An 18,134-nucleotide genomic window follows, 5' to 3' on the forward strand; every position below is an offset into this window, starting at 1 on the left:
TACTCTACGTCTTAAAGCGACACTGACACTGTGCGCACGTCTGATCAGTGCATAATTGGGGGTTTTAGAGTTGGGAGTAAAAAAAAATATATTTCCAAATTTTTGGCGCCAGCATGAAAGGAAATTCTAAGAAATTTCAATTTGAAGCGAGAAGAGAAACATCGCTCATCAAAGTCACAATTTTTTACGAAATTAACAATTTATTTTTTCACAGTTATTTTTTTTTGTACCTGATTAGAACGCTATTGAAAAGAACTTACCCGAAAGAAATGGGTTATAACGGCATTTATTAAAACTATAAATTGTACTTATTCCTATTCCTAGTTTATCTGAGGTGCGTTCCTCTTTTAACGGCCATTGTATCTACTTATTTAATTTTTTGCTGACATTTTGGATGCTAAAACTACAACCAGCGGATACCGGGATATCGTCTTCGTCGATACCAATCCCACCCACACGGCGTTCAAAAATTTTGCGATGCATTTTAATCTCGGCGCGTAATCACATCCTCCAGTAACAATATCGCTTAACGCCGTCGGACCATCGGCTCTTCCTCATTGGTTATTTTGAAGTATATTATAACAAAACGCCCATCGGGGTCTTGCCAGAAGATAACATTTTGTAGGTGGATTTTATTGTGGTAGACGATATATCGTTTCCCGACTTGGCAAATTTAAAACGATTTAAACGCCTAATCTGGTTTTATTATCGGTTCATCAAATTATGCCGGTGGCTGCGTTACGTCGATCGCACTCCTCGGTAACGAACCCGGAGAGTAGAGATTCAAACGGAACGTCTCTAAATGCTGAGCAATGCCCCAACAGATTTGTATCGCCGCCTCGCTGTTGTGTAATTATTACGAAATCCATTGCGAATAGTCACTATCGTCACTTCCCTCCTTTCCTGCAGTTAAATTCTACGAAGTCGCACATGATGGCCTTGGACCACCAAGAAAACCGCTTTACATCTTAGAATTATTCGTTCTGCTCGACTTTATCGCCAAAGAGCAAGCCGTTTATAAAATTTGTTATAGAACAAGGGATGTAAGGTCAAAGATCATATATAAAAAGTTCTATGGCCTTGCTGAGCTGTGAATCACTACTAGGTTAAATGAGATTTTTACTTTATAAATTCAGGAAAAGAAAATACAAATTGAACCATAATCGTTCGGGTATTATCCAACTTCTTAACATATCACAATGGAACTTTGCAAACAAGAAATACGGCCAATCAATGTCAGTGACATGTTGAATTGTGAACATAACATATTCTCGGCTTATGGCTTAGAGCTCAACAAAAAATATTTTTTAAAGTTATCAGTTACGTTATTTTTTTCACAAATCAGACCCATTTGGGTTACTGTGCCTCATCGAGGGGGATCAGCGGGGCCTTAGCTCCCAAGTAGTTTCAATTCCATTTTTGGTTTTATTTCCGTATTTTTGTATTAAATTTTCTGATCCACCACTACACCAAGTAAATAAAATCCATTTTTTAGCAATCTAGAAACGTAATAAATTAAGTTTGTCTCAAATTCATTCTCTCTTAAAAGTACAAAAGCAGATTTTTTTCATTAACTCCACATTTTAAATAGTAGTGGCCAATTAAAAGCTTCTTCTATAATTAGTAACACAACTGTTTTTATTTGCAATTTTGTTGTGGAGCTTTTCATTGCACTACACACTACCGCCATGACATGTGGTTTATCTAGTTTAACCAATATAGCAGTAGAAGAGATAATCACACTGCGCAAAAGAAATAAAAGTGAAAATGTTCTTATCGAAACAATTGCTATCGACTTTAGCAACCACGAGGCAATCAATGCCATGGAATCCAAAAAGTATATCTCAATTACTTTTGGATTGCCAACAGGACCGGAAGTGAGACTAAAGTAACTAACGAAAGGTCCACTGGGATGGTAACACCCCCATTAGAAAAACGCTAGGCGTGTATTATACTAATGTGGAATCTTACTATGAGCGCGTTTTTATATGTTGGACTGGACTAATCTAGAAGCACCAGCAGTGAAGCTGTGGAGTGATCACTGACACGACTCTACTTATAATTATGGAGAGAGTCGCAATGCCTTCCTCTGAGTCATACTGATGTAGAACTATTTACAAACTTTTCGGATTCCTCCTGAGTTTTCAGAGCTTAACTGATTTCAGTTTCAGTTAAGCTCTGAAGAAGCCAACAGGATGATTGGCGAAACGTTAGCAAGTCCGACTCAACAAAAACCGACGCAGGAGGAATCCAGAAGTTTTATAAAAAGTATTACAGTATCCTGTGGAAGTTTCTTTGAAACCTATTCGATGGATTCATTTAAATTGAATTGAATTAAATTGCTGCTTGTTCTTATTATAGTTCCCAGTAAGCATTGAACCAGAAAATCTTGTGGTAAATGTTGTATGCCCGCACCTATTGACTCAAATTACTAAAATAAAAATATAATGGGACATAATTATTATGACACACCGGTGTTAACCAATCTGTGCATGTTTAACCAAATAATAAATAGGGATACGAGAATAACATAAATTATAGATATTACAGGCCATTCATCACCGGTACTTATGCTAAGAGTCTCCAGAGTTTTAAATACAGTTTTTGAGATCAGGTTCTTCGTCGCTGAGCCTCCTCGCTTCCTGCATTTATTTCATTTGCATATTTTTAAAAGTGTGTGATTCCATTTGTAACGTTATGACGCTGTCTGCGAAGAGACATTTTGCAGAAAAATTTAAAGTCCCACATATATTGCGTGCATATTATAAACTGGTATTAGAATTCCTGGCGCTACCGCCATTTTATCGAGAACTGAAGTGTTAAATTTGAGCAACTTTTTCTAAAGAATTGAAGCATACTTCTGATTGCTTGTTTACGAAATTATCTTCTACTTTAAAATTTCAACAACTTTCGATTAGATAAATTTTACAAAGTCAACTTGAATTCTCGATTTTTCATTTCGGTGGTTGCTAAAATTTCGCTGCAGAATTTCTTTGATTTCTACCTAAAGAATGGACAAGTGTATCCAAAAATTCTAATTTCTTACCAATTTCGATGTGGTCAGTTGTCTTTAGGAAATTACTCGTTGGGAGATAAATGGGCTGCCTGAAACGGAGAGTTTTAAGCCCTTACCTTGAATTTTCCATTTCTGCTTGCGTGGTGGGTAGTATGGATACGGTCGGTCAGTTTTGCTCAGCAAAATGTATCTCAAGAAACACGCACAAAACTCTACTCTATTTAAAACTAATAAAATGAAATTATATTTGGTGAATTTTATTAAAACGTAAATATAGAAAAATAATAAAATATTCGAAAATGCACCTCAAACTAAACACCATCACATTTAGTGTAGCCGCAATATACTATTTGACATTGGTTCTGGCTGTAAGTTAATGCTTGGAGTAATACTTAAAGCAAAGTATAATTCTGGAAACTTTGTCTAACGCTAACCCTATTAGGTTAGCTTATTATAGCGTGTGGCTTAGAAAATGCAGTTTTATGATATGGTAAAGCGACTGTTCGTTTTATGGACTAAATCAAACAAACTCGTCAAAGTGTCAGAGTGTGAGAGGTGATGAATGCCCTATAAACTTACTTTTTTTGGGTCACGAACGACCGAAATCGGACGACTGGAGAGAGAAAAAATTAAAAAATCGCTACTGTTACTAAGATAGAGTTTCTAATATTATTTCAACTTCAATTTGATTATCAACAAAATAAATAAAATGGAAACTGGCCTATATAAAAATATGCCATTTACAATTTTACTTCGTAAGTTATATAGATATGAAAATATGAAGGAATAGTTCAAATTTTTACCCGGTTTTGCATTTTGCAATTATACAAAAATAGAATTTTTGAGTTTATAATTGAAATTCCGATTTTTTTTATGTGGCTGTTGTTAGAAGCATAGTGCGTAAATCATGGCAGTAAAATTATTTTTTCTACCCCCGTGTGTAAAATGCCTAATTACACACCGATTTAGCGTGCGGGAATCATCACTTTACCACGTCAGTTTCGTTTCCCACGGATCCGAACCGATTCGGACATTTCCGGGATTTTACCGCACGGGTTTGGGAGCAATCGGATGTTTTCGGAGATATTTCCCGCGCCTTAAATTTTGACTTTTGTCAATTCTGACGGTCATGTCAGTGAATGTATTCGTGTTGTTTTGTGAAAATGTACAAAAGACCCAAAAAAGCTCAATGAAACTCACATTTCTTTTCTTGGGTTAGTTTGTCATTCCTTAATTAGCACAGATAGATCGGAATAATCAGTACTGTAAAATAATACGATATTTGTGAGTGGGATAGCATTCCACACGAAAATAATTGCACCATACACGGTGGTAATTTTAAAACTACTGTAAATTCATTTTATGCGATACGCTGTGGGACTTTGTCGATAAAATATGAGAACCAACCAAATACCTACCTACACAATGTTTCAACGGAATGCCATTATTAGTCGGCAAATATAAAATGACGTCCACGAATTCTTCACTTCCGCACACGTAGACGCGTCTGAGGATCAGAAACGGATATTTTGCTCGGCGAGTTTTGGTCGTAATTTTGATTTAAACCGTGACACAAACTGCCGTTTTTCACTTAAGGAAACAAATCGACAAGGCGGAGAAATAAATAAGACCACGAAATGGTCTTTTGTATATATCTTTTGAGCTGGGAACGTTTAGGCGCTGCGAGGTGTTGTTTTCATTGAAACAACCTGCAACCGTAGTTTGCATAATCTATTGTTTAAAGCACCTCAAATTTTTTATACGCGACGATTGTTGTCTTAAGCCTGATACGCCCGAAACGTTAACTTATAACAATATTTTTACACATAATTTATAGTGGAGCAATTGCTGTATAGTGTTTAATAAAAAATAAATTCTTTCCTTTTGACGAGTATCATACCGAGGTCCTTATTATTGACCGCTATAGAATGGAAAACTCAAGAGTGCGCAATTCCTTTACTTTGAATGTTATTCCATTGACAACCGTTAGAATTTTATTCTCTGAAATTTTCTTCACTTATTTTGAAGGAGGAACCGAGGGAATGACAATTTAATCTGACAGTTCGGTTAGTTTTTAAATGAACATTTTAGAAAGGATATTAATATGATGTTGACGATGCCGACTCATTATTTGAGTTATGGCAACTGGTAATATCATATTTATAATTTTATCCATATTATTTATGTTTTCTATTCCTTGCCCTTCATATTTATTTTCAAATCCATCCAAGTCTAACAAAGACAAATAATCTGGAAATCTTAATTTTATTGGCAAAAAAATTCTACATTTCGAAAAGGTTCCAAAAGAAGTGTTTAAAATATTAGTGAACTCTACCCAATTGACCGTCATTGTCTGCTTGGTAAAAGTTGCCGCATGGCTTAAAACAATAATATCTTTTTCGGTTCGGTCATAATGGAAAGGCTTTTTCCTCGTGCTTGGCTAACTTATAATAGCACGCAGTAACCACAAACTTGAGCAAACTTGCGACTTATTCACTTCAAATAAAAGAAATGCAATTTACAAATCTCAAAATGGCGTAACATCAATAAAAAGAAGTCAAATATTTTGAAAATGCTTTTTCGTTCGTTCCCTTTCAAGTTTAAAAATGCTGTTTTCGGTTGCACAAACCACGGAATGGAAAAAGTCGAGGGAGGAGCGTTCGTCAGGAGTGATTCGCCTATTCTATTCTATCGGTGCAAGCTTGGCACACCATTTTCACTGTTGGTGGATGAATAATAGGCGACACCCATAAATTGACTCAAGCTCAAGTGGTACTACCTGCACTCAATAATAAGGAATAATTTTGCAATGAAATATCTAACGAAGCTTCATTTCTGTACAGGGTGAGTCAACGATAAAGTTCATTATTTCATTGGTTTCAATAGTTTTGAGAAAATGGTTAATAGAAAATTTGTAAAACTTGTTAGAATGCGCAATTTCAAATTATTTTAACGTAGATTTTTTAAGGTCTGTTAGAAAATATAATAATATGGTATGGCATTTACGAAAATCGAGATCATTCAATTTAAAATAATCCAAATACAAATTCCGTTCTTTTACGTCATCTTTAAATAACGCTAATATTAAATGAGTGATCTACCTTGAAAAATAATGGCGCTATCGTAATTTTTTTGCAAGTATGAAAGCTAATATTTTTTTAGAAAAATTAAAATTTTTGGAAAAACTATTGGGTTTAGGTAGGGTTGTGAAATTGGCCAGTTTTTTTGTGTCATTTGACCAGTCAGTTGAGCGAAATGATTTTTAAAAATACCATGAACTTTATATTTATTTAGATTTTGCGTTAGGTCGCCGTCGCGTCGTTCTAGGAACCAAATGAAGCCGATATTATTATTGGAATTATGGAAATAATTTGAAATTTTGCTTTAGCGTTGATTCACACACTGTACATATTTCTGAAATCGACTTAAGATAGAGCAGGTGCCATTTAAAAAACTAAACAGAAAAATTAGTCTAATTTCGTCAGGTTTTAAAGACTTTGGAAAACAATAATAAATAACAGAGATATTCCCAGATTATTGCCACCCTGCATATCTATTAAAACTATAATACGATCATTTTGTAATCTCGCGATACTGCTTTATATTTAATCAGATTAAATCAGTATTAGATAGGAAAACGCGGAATAAATCAAAAGCGATTTGCAGAGTACGTTTCTCTGGAAAATTTCGATTTCGCACACGTATTTGAACGGCCGTTTAGCCAATCGCCGGACCGAACTACCCGTGTTGAAGCCTATGATAATTCGATCTCATCCTTCGGAACGTGACCGTCAGTAACCGCGTAAGTAAACGCAGATTCTCAGCTAAACCCGGGCACGTCATCCTTTTTACTTTTTGCCCCGATCTCTTATATTTTTCGCGTCTATACGTGATAGATCCGCGCACGCAATTATTATTACGCCGCCAGAGATAGATCTCCGTTTTAATACACACGATTCGATTTTCTTTAAAGGTTGTTGTGATGGTAAAAAACGAACGATTACTGTAATCTCTCGGCTTCGGGTTCTGTTGCGCGCTTAACCGTCTCGTGGAAATTCAATAAAATCGCGTTTTTATTTAACGCTTTGCCGCTTCCGCGCGCTTATTTTAATCGAACGCTATCTAATAGCCAATATCAACAACATTGGGTAATTGGACGCACCATTGTGCTACCGGAGCTATATACGGGGTGTCCCATTGTCCCACAGATGTCTGTTTATTCAGAATCTCTTTGGTATAGGCTTTTCATATTCGTAGCATACTATTTACAAAACACAAACCAGGATTACCCCTTCGACCTATTGTCACCAACATATTCTCTAGCGAAATATCTAGCTTCTTTGTTAAAACCCTTTGGAGGGAAAACTGATAGTTCATACTTTATTGAATTGAATTGAAGCATTACATTAGATACATTAGATTACATTAGATACAAAAGATTCTGGTTAGTTTCGGCGTAGAATCCCTCTTTACTAACTAAAGTCCCTATTCCTGAAACTCTCAACATCATTTCAGATATATTAAAATCCTAGAATCTGGAACCCAACCTTCTCGCCTTGTTTGAAAAATGCTTCTCTGGCACATATTTTTCTTATAACGGTCAAATATTTACCAAACGTCTGGAACAGCTATGGGTTCTCCATTATCACCCGTCATGGCGAATCACCTTCCATCTAAAACCAAAATTACGCTACGTCGATGAAGCTTTTGTTATTTGGCCTCATCACCAACCGGCGCAAAAATCATAATTTATCAAGTCTCAAACACCTTACCTCTGCTCTTCACTTTAATAATTTCCACATTAAGGACATTATGCGTCCCATTAGAAAATACACTACACCACAACCTTCCAATAGCAATGAGCCGGAAAGCAATTCCACATTTGCCACTGTTGAGTAAACTGGATTTATAACTAACCTCAAAGTCCCTCAACGTGCTCGTGCAGGTCGGTCAGATCAAAATATTGCCATTGTTCGCCGGCGAGTGTAGCCGAAGATCTAAACACATCGATTCGTCATCGATCGCAGCAAGTAGGCCTTACGTATTCAACCACACAGCGAATTTTAACAAAAGACTTGCATCTGCACCCTTATAAAATCCAAATAACTCAGGAGTTGAAACCTCGAGATCATCAACAGCGCTACGTGTTTGCAGAATGGATACCAGAAAAAGGGGTTCATTTTTCAAGGAAAATCATCTTTAGCGATGAGGCATATTTTCACGTTGGTGACTTTGTAAACAAACACAATGCTGGTATTTGGGGATTAGAAAATCCAAGAGAGATTGTTCAAAAAGCAATGCATCCTCAAAAAGTGACTGTTTGGTGCGCATTTTGGTGCGGAGGAATAATTGGCCCTTTTTTTTCGAGGATAATACGGAGAACGCTGTTACGGTTAATGGTGCGCGCTATCAAAACATGATATCTGATTTTTTCTGGGAGCAGATGTAAGGTATGGACATTGAAGATTTGTGGTTCCAACAGGATGGAGCCCCTTGTCACACATCCAGAGAAACGATGCAATTGCTGCGGGCCAAGTTTCCTGGTCGGATTATCTCACGTAACGGCGATATCAATTGGCCGCCGCGATCATGTGATCTTACTCCCCTAGATTTTTTTTTTGGGTATCTAAAAAGCAGGGTGTATAGAAATAAACCAAACACTATTCCAGAGCTGAAACAGGAGATTAGACGCGAAATAGCCGGCATAGAACCAGAATTGTGTCAAAAAGTGATAGGAAATTTCAATAAACGAAATACGTCATGGCACATGAGTGGCGGGGGTCATTTGAATGACATCATCTTTCATACCTAATTGTAATACACTAATCTTAAATGGCAAATAAAAATGTTTGTATATTTATATATTCTTCCGAGTTTTTTTTTATTATTTTAATGTGGAAACCCTTATCGAATCACCCTTTATAAGCAGGTACAGAGTAAAATGCGAGCCAGTTTCAGTTAAACTCTTAAGTTCGGCTCAGCAACAACCGACGCAGGAGGAATCCAGAAGTTCTGTAAATAGTATTAGTATTAGTATTAATTGGAATTAAAAACAAAACACTTTTCACTTTTATTCATATTTATAACAAAAAATGCTACAAACATTGTGGTTACAATTTGTTACCTATATCTCTTTCTGTTGTACACCTGGTAGAGACGTTTTGTACATTGCGCAAACTCTAACACCGAGCACAGAATTTAAAAACAATAATTGCTGAGGAGTTTCATTTTCTTTAAATAAGTTTGCGTTATGTTTTACAAATTAATCCCGATTGTTTGTATCCTTTTTTAATGCTTGCAGATTAAGTTCGTTTTTTTAATTATACTCAATAAAAATCTTGAAACTTCAATCATTGTCAAATTATAAAGTATGAATCTTAATTCTTTTATCATAAATATAATACTGACATGCGTAAATACCTGCTAATTGCATATTATCTGTTAGAAAGAAGTTAATAATATGACTGTAGGTTGATTGAATGTTGGTTAGTTGGTCAACTATTGCTGATCATATGCCAAATCGAGAGAGTTAAATTTACGTTCTCGTTTCAGATCCCCAATTAGACGGTTACCGATCTGAATTGCAAGAGCGTGCTCTTATAGTGTCCCTACAAATGTTTAACCTTATCCTGGAACGATGCGTTTCCATCCTTCAGGAGCACTTTGCCAACATCAAAAAACAAGGCGACACCGGCTATACTCTAGATTCGCTGCCCTATGATGTCAGCATACTCTTGCCGGCCATCAAGATCTGGTGCGATTGGATGCTGTGCCATACGCCTGTTTGGAATCCGCCACCCAGCACGCAAGATTTCAAAGTCGGGTGAGTGTGAAAAAGTTATACAAATTTTTGTAGCCGTTTGAATTAAAGAAAAAAATGTTCCGATTTAAATTTAATTTTAAAATTTATTAGTGAAATGATTTTTCTGTGTTTGTTTTGCGTATTCAAGACCAAGAAATAGATGTCTATAAATAATTGCGTATGTGTTTCTTTCAGGCATTCAGGGGATCTTTGGAATCGCCTTGGAGTATTAATGAACTTGCTGGAGAAAATGGATCCGGATTCGAGTGACATTTTTGTCAACGAAGCCCGAGAAAGTAAGTGTTTTATGATATGGAATTATTCAATGTATTGATCCCAAGAATAAACTATATGTGAATATCTGTAAAGGTAAAAACGTTTAATTCAGATTGTCTAAAACAGCAAAGTAAATTTGCAGAGAACCCAAAATAGTACTGATTTTGCATGTTGACAATGCCGGGAACATATATATAAAATGTGGGTGATATAATTTTACTTTAATGTAAATTGCCGGTAAATTAGAAATTCAAATTTTTGGCTAACAGTTCGTTTATTGTTTTTTTTTTGGCATAAACTTTAAATTAACAAGATTTATTTGTTTCTTTATTTTAAATACTCTGTAATATCTGTTCTCTCCGTACATGGGCTTGTGTCATCGACCTCTTATTGTTTTTACGTCATCGCAGTCGGGTTTGTAATTAATACGTATCTAATAATAACATAATATCTAACAATCGGCCGACCCAACGAAAATTATCAGTGGGAGTCGAAATAACAAGATTCGGGCGCCTTAACAAGCCCAGATGCATCTTCTTTTTTTCTCATGTTCGGTTCACCCGATACAATAATAATAATAAATCATTAGGGACAGCATTACGCTGATTAATGATGTTATAAACAAAAGTGCAACAACTGTTCGGTATGCGTATTGTTTCTAGCCCGGCATGGGATAAAGAAAAAAGCCGAAAAATTCTCTTACACATCGAATTAGATCCATTTTTGTCCATATGGTCAGATAGTAATAAATTATGTCGTCTATGTATGTGGGTTTTTTATCGTTCGGAGGGTATTTACAATCACATACACCGTGTAGCAATTATCGGTTTAAAAATTTAAACTTTTGCATTAAAAAAAGATGGACGGTGTGTTTGTGAAGTAAATGAAGTGTTTATGCAAAGATGATGCCAAAATAAAGTTGTAAGGTGATTTGTTTGTATTCATATTTAATCATGTAGTTTTTATCATTGTCTAAGTTACTATTACTGGAGATCATACTTTTTTGGCAATAGAATGGATTTTTTAATGTGGTTCTACTCAAATGGTTCCAGCCATTGTATGTGTTCTTCTAAGATCTTTCTTTTTTCTCCACTTTCTACTTTTCTCACTGTTTCGTACCGACACAAAAATATTTTGACATTTCATTGATTACCTTGACCTAAAAAAATATTTGGGATTTTATTTACTAGCGCCAACGTTTATTGTTGCAAAATATTGAAATATTTTTTTTATTACTATATGTTTATTTGATATTTAGGTTCCTTTAATCAAATTGACGCTTATATTGAAATTAAATTTAAGGGTGGATCTATAATTGGAAAATTATAATGTTGGTAATGCACGCAGAGTTTGGTAATTTTCTGCGGTGCCGGAAGGTCCATTTGTCAACTCGACTGACACAGAAATTCCGAAGACAAATAATGGATTTATGAGACGGAATTGTTATTAGCCTCGCGCACGACTACACAGATTGGATGCAGAAGTCAAACCAACCACCCGTAAAAACGGAACATAACTGACCTTCTTTAACGCTATTTACTTACGTCGATTTAAACGGAATTTTGAATAATGCATATACGAGGGGTGCTCCATAATTTCCTTTACAATACCCGTTCGATACTAATAGAAATCAAATTTAAATATTATATCTGAAAGTAGGGATACTAGGCTAGTAGAAGTGAAGAAAAGGATAAAACGATGTGTAAGTTTGGTGTTCATGCTTCAAAACGAAATAAAGTTTTCTACCAATTGTCGGGTCTAGGACAATAAATAAATTATTTCGTGAATTTAATTGAATAAACTTAATCCACGTTAATCGTTTATGGAGTAGTTTTTTATTCAAAACAAATATAAGTCGGCAGTTTTGGCTCCAATAATCTTTAAGAAAGGCGAAAACAAAATAAACAGAGTAACATAAAATGTGGAAAAAACAATGTAAACTCGCTCAAAATTTTGGATATATTGATTTAGAATCACTTTTCCAACAAAAATTGTATATTTTTGCCTTAATTAATATCATAATTATATTTTTTTGTATACTGAATTCTTTACCCTATTGATTGTATCCAAAAGTAAATTGAAATGTTAAAAAAACAGACCAATATGTACATTTTTAAAATTCCAGAAGTAGTAGATCTCTCGAAATGAAGCAGTAAACTCAAGAGGAAAACGCGACCTTGTCCTCCTTCACACTAATTTGAAGTAAAATTCTTTTTTATAAAAAGGCGTCAAGACGTCAATACATGTATCGTGCACTCAGGTGCTCATGTTCAGCTAACGCTTGTAATAGAGGAAATAAAGACAGCATCACACCCTGAGCAAAAAACGTATATTAATATGAAGGTGGTAAAGACACCATCTTGTATTGGATTAAAGCTTTAAATATTAAATGTTTGGAGAATGATTGTTTAATTTTAACTATCTAACTTAATATAATTAAACATTTGATATTAGAGTTCGTTAAAGATATACCGTCTTTACGACATAAGCCGGTATTTAACTTTGGTGAACTTTTGTGCAGGCCTACCTCTCAGGCGGATTTATGTAGAGTTTCATCCGTGAGCTTCCACGATTATGCAGTGAAAAATCATTTTCAAACAAAAAATTTTGAATGACTTCTTTAGGCGATAATGAATGCTGTATTTTTTCCTCTTGTGCAGAATGGTAGCTGACGTTGTCCTCCACGACAACACTGTTTGGTGGAATATTGAGAAGCAATTTTTCAGAAAACCATTTTTCAAAGAAGTCGGCTGTCATGTTTTCGTGGTAGCCAACCTTTGCTTCTTTAACATCTTTTACAGAAAACAACAAAGCGTTATCTACCCAACCAGCTTCAGAGTAATTTGTTTGCCCCGCGAAACTGGCACATCCAACGAACATTTTCTGCTGTTACCATCAGACCATCCTTTCTTCTGGCTATCAAACCAGGTCTCATCTAAATATATAATGGGGACGTTTAACTCTTCTTGATTCGATCAAAACTGTCTCTTATTGATGTTTCTGTAATAGAAACCAATCCTTCAGACGAACGCACGTAAAGGAAAATATTTTAGAGTCATTATCTTAAACCCTTAAATTGGCTTGGCTAAAATAAGCTTTCTAATCTGTTTTTAATATAGGAGATCAACCTACCAAATGGGCAAATTCAACTTGAAATCGAGCTACCTCAAATAGGGACCGTTTTAGAAATATGTATGAAGAGCACACTAATAAGAATTAATATAACAGTTTAATCAAAGAAAATTTTCCTACTCTTAAAATAAAAAAAAAGCTCGTCAGCTACATCTTAAATACGGCCCTGGCTTGTGGTAAACGTGCTAAAAAGAATGGTCCCTTCCGCTTTATAACAGTCGGGTCTTAAACTTATTCTGAAGTCAAGACCATAAATGGTCGTAAAAACGGTATATGGTTGGGCGAACTCTAAAAGTTTTTATCCGTTTTTACTGCCTTGACCAGGCGTGCGAAAGGTATCACTTTAAAACGTTAGTCAGCAACGCATTTAAATAACCGTGGACTCATTAAAAAGGGCTTTTTCAAAGTTATAATTGGTGTTACTGTTCATTTTAGGGCATTGGCACAAAAATCTTTATTAGAAATGTAACGTATATTAATTTAGCTGAAGCATCATGAAGAAAAATGCAATAGTGAAGATTCTTCAAAAACGTTTGAACATTTAATAAAAAATTGCTGCAAAGCTCTACAAGCTGCTTTGTTTCAGATTACGAAGCAGTCCGTTTGCCCGAAGACGCGGTGCTTTGCGGGTTTACTCCCTTAATGTTCAACGAAAGAGAGACAACATTCGCGTCGAAATCTCTGGATCCGGAACTCGCGCAGTTGCGGCTGCGCATCTCAAAATTGCTGTTCTTCGGCACCGTCTACCTTTGCGGTCTGGAACCACCCGTTTTAAAGTTGGAAATCGAAGACGGGAGGAGGGATTACGTTTCGGTAGTGCGATGCGACAGAGGAAGAGATTCGTCTCCCGACGATGGGTCTTTGGTGAGTTGCTTGCTTTTCTCTGGTTGGTCCTTTTGTTCCTCCTTGGGATTTTTTCTGTGTTGAGTCGTGACGCAATGTTTTCTTTCATTCAGCTGTCAAATCGAACATTTTCGAATTTTTTGAACGTTTTTGAGATTTTGTTTGAACCAGATTCTTCAGCGCTCTAAATAAATCAAAAAAGAAACCATAATTCAAAACTTTTTGGATGACAACATAATGGAAATGAACGAATGAAGTTTTTTTTTACAAAATTTCATTCGGAAATTTCAATACTTCTCCGCTTGGATCTTATTTAGCAAACATCTTTCAGTATTTCTTCCTTTTGAGACATATTTAACACACTTCAACTTATTTTGCAACTTGTGATGTCATTTGATAAGGCATTACTCGGGAATTCTGACAATGTTTGATAAATATTAACATAAGGCGAACCTGCGCAGTTCTAGTCCTGGGATTAATTTTGTTCGCCATTCTATACGTTAAGCTAGATTCAGCAACAGGGCAAATTAGTCGATTTTGAGATTAAGTTCCGTTTTTTAAATCATAAATAATAATAAACTGATGGTTTTAGAAATTTGAAAAAAAAAGTTAAGTAAATCGGCAAAATAAATAATGCTGCGAATTATTCTTAAAACTGCGAAATAACCTCCCGGTAGCTGACTAAGTATATTTAGAGTGAGTAATGTTATAAAGATCAGCCAAATTTATCATTGTTTAATGCGTTGCTCTGAAGACAAAATGTCGGGGAACATTTTCATTAATAAATGTCGATAACTCCAAAAAGGCTTATCGCATTTTAATAAACGTGGATTCGTTATAAAGGGTCTTTTCTAAGTTATAATTCATGCTATGAGTGAGAATATTGTTTTGCTTACCATATTACCAGATAACATAACCTCATTTTTTACGTCTTTAGACAGCAACACAAACAAAAAGCGATATGTAAAGTAGAGAATCATAAAAACTAAATAAAGTGGAATTTTGGGACGCTTTTCCATCTTATTTATAATGCTGTATGATTTTACATCGAAACAAAACGTCGTTATTTATCTTACTTATGAAGATTACAAAATTATCCAGCAGCTGTAATTATTACTACGTTTTGACATTCTTAAGTTTAAGATGTTTTGAATAGTACGAACCATTTTCTCAAATTTAAACTAACTTTTTGAGAACGTCGAGAGAACAATTAATAGTATATTATGCAACAAGCGCGGTAAGCGGCATTTGACTCACGAGTTTATTTGACACGAGCGGAGCGCAAAACACGAATACCTTCACTGAAATGACTGTCAGAATTGACAAACGTCAAAATTCAAAGCGTGAGAAATATCTCCGAAGACATCCGATTGCTCCCAAACCCGTGCGGTAAAATCCCGGAAATGTCCGAAGTGACTCGGATTCGTGGGAAACGAAACTGACGTGGTAAAACGACGCTTCCCGCACACGCTAGATCGGTGCGTAATTAGATATTTTACAGACGGGAGTAGAAAAATACTTTTGTATGGGTTATTAGCGAATTGATTTTATTTCTTTATAAGTAGATATTATAAGAAAATTTTCCGGAAAAGGGGCACACATGAAATTTTACAAGATTTCAAATATCGTTAATTTATAAATTATTTTTTATGGTTTTCTCAGTTAGTTGTTAATTGTGTGTCTGAGAACGTCGAAAGGATCGATAAACTCATATGTATGCTGTTAGTGAACCGATTTTACCGACATTTACCCACTGCCGTTTAATTCTTCATTATTTTAAGTCGTTTTCGTGGTTCCTTTTTCAACAGACCCCCAGTAACGACGACGTGCTGCTGGAGACCTTTAGCGGGGACGAGGATGCGGGCAATGGCGAAGTAATTGGCGACGCAGACGCCGAGGTCGGTGACCCGGTCGGCGGTAGCGTCTCTCAGACCTGCGACGCGCCGTCGTCCGAAATTCGGGACCTGCTAACCCGAAAGGTCGAGTTGGAAAAGCGGAAACGTATCCAGGAATTGCACCGACAGAGAGTCATGGTGAGTGACGCTATCTATTTGCTTTGATATTGGTTTCTAGTCTTGAGTATATTTTTGGAGAACTGATATCGTTTCGAAACTTCAACCCGTCATTTACTGACGTCCGGCTCTTCAAGGCACCGTTAAACTTCAACTTAACAAAGTCACAGGAAGTGAACATTACGAACGTCTTTCAATAGAATTTTTTCTTGGTTAGTTGAATATTTTGTTAGCTAAAAATACGTCCAATTGAACTACTTTAGTGTTTTTAAAACCCTACCAAAATATTTCAAAGCTCTAAGTACTGCCTTTCGCAAGGTCTCAACGCAACGCCCTGGTTAGCGACATTAAAAAAGCAGTGATTTGGAAATACAGATTCCAATACAAAATTTTCGCACACTGCATTGGCTTGCAGCCGGACAGATTATCGGATTAATGTCTACGTGACTGGTCGTTCTCCTACAACGTCTCTCATTGAAAATTTCATTTGGTACACAATTTTTGGTTACAAAGTAATTTCGATTTTTAGAATTCTAAGCAAGTTATACAAAACAAGGGGCCAAAAATAATTTTTTTGTTACTTTTCTAATAATTTCACTTGGTAATCCTCGAACACGATGATTCGTATATTTCTGTTAACCTATATTTGAAATAATACATTGTACATATATTTATTTCCTTTAAAAGTCTACGTTCTCATGAGGGCGAAATTCGCAAATTTTTGACATTTTCCGGATGAGCCTGATCGTTTAGCCAATGCAAGAGGGAACGTTACCCATTCATTAGTGCTAAATAAAAAAAAATGTACCTTTATATTATTTACTTACTTTACTACTTCGCCACTGCTCTGAGGTTCGTTTAAATTTACGTTATTTGCCAAAAACTCATACAGCATTTCCACATTAACATGGAGTAAATTTCGCGAATCAACACTTTAATAACCTTGAAGCTTTGTGTTGGCACAAATAAATAACATACACAAACGTTTATGAGAATTCGTAATACATAATACTCTGCCGTACTGCTGTCTGGCTACTGACGTCACGCGGCCTAGCCTCGCCCAAAAGATATCAATATCAATATTTTATGCTATTTTTTTTTGTCGTTTTTCAATAACAAACTCTCTAGATTTTAGTTAAAATAAAATGGATAACCGATCTATTATCGTGAATTAAATGTCATTACTATTTTGTAGCAATTTTTCATATTCTATTTTAATTTAAATTAAGAAACTATCGCAGGGCCTGTATTGAGTTCTGTGACTGAGTACTTGACAAATGGAGTGCGAGGTGGAGACGATTTGTAACACTGGACAAAATATTTAATCGATGTGATAGTCGGTTTTAAGGAAACTATTCAATTTATTCCCAGCAAATGTGGAAGAACGCTCGCGAGAGTTTACTGTTTTCGGAGTCAGGCGGTTAAATTTTATTTGGCGAAAATTATTCCGGAGTCGAGTAACCGCTTGAACTATGGTTGCCCGCGCGCGGCAGCCGCCAGGGGGCGTAACGGTAACCCATTTTGGGCGCGTTGATTAATGAACGTTATTATTACTCCGACGCTTAAATTCCGTAATATTATCGTATGTACACGTGTTTCTCGGTGTGTGCGTGTGTGAGATTAATTGATGTCGTTATTGATGGACTCGCGGTTCATTATGAACATAGTTAACTTCTTTGGCCGCCGGGCTAACACAAAATTGGGCTAGTTTCGACTGACCCACATAATTGGAGGCGTGATTTTTTTTCAATTTAAGGCGTAGAGCTCAAATTTGTTCAAGTTGATTAACTAACTTTTTTTGTTATTGAAATTTAAATTTTAAAATTTTCAAACTCTATTTTAATTTTTCGATCATACTACGATACTTTTTTGTATTCAAAAATGTAGAACTTTTATTTGCAATTTTGTTATTGGAAAAGTTAATAACCTTACTGAATTCAGAATACCTTCACACACCTGTGTCGATTAAAAACAGTTTTTTTATGCAGTTGTAGCAATAAAACTTCACTATATGACCTTATAACCTATTGGTTTATAAAGTACCCTTTACTAC

The 18,134-nt window shown here is 35.6% G+C and overlaps 1 protein-coding gene and 1 long non-coding RNA gene across 4 annotated transcripts in view; one reads left to right on the top strand and one right to left on the bottom strand.

The window, feature by feature from the left end:
- LOC132703350 (telomerase-binding protein EST1A) overlaps positions 1-18,134 on the top strand; it is an 82,614-nt gene that overhangs the window by 43,454 nt on the left and 21,026 nt on the right. For all 3 annotated transcript variants that reach the window (XM_060672544.1, XM_060672543.1, XM_060672545.1), the window contains 4 exons: positions 9,569-9,839; positions 10,014-10,114; positions 13,813-14,090; positions 15,878-16,102. In XM_060672544.1, the coding sequence (XP_060528527.1) occupies positions 9,569-9,839; positions 10,014-10,114; positions 13,813-14,090; positions 15,878-16,102 (875 nt within the window). The remainder of the gene's footprint in view (positions 1-9,568; positions 9,840-10,013; positions 10,115-13,812; positions 14,091-15,877; positions 16,103-18,134) is intronic.
- On the bottom strand, positions 13,869-17,037 carry LOC132703354 (uncharacterized). The gene is made up of 4 exons (XR_009619066.1): positions 16,909-17,037; positions 15,820-16,033; positions 14,034-14,253; positions 13,869-13,982 (listed from the first exon to the last, which is right to left on the bottom strand). It is a non-coding gene; the product is annotated as an uncharacterized LOC132703354 (long non-coding RNA).

The sequence above is a fragment of the Cylas formicarius genome, unplaced genomic scaffold (assembly GCF_029955315.1).
Source record: "Cylas formicarius isolate icCylForm1 unplaced genomic scaffold, icCylForm1.1 PGA_scaffold_6__28_contigs__length_40554024, whole genome shotgun sequence".
NCBI lineage: Eukaryota > Metazoa > Arthropoda > Insecta > Coleoptera > Brentidae > Cylas > Cylas formicarius.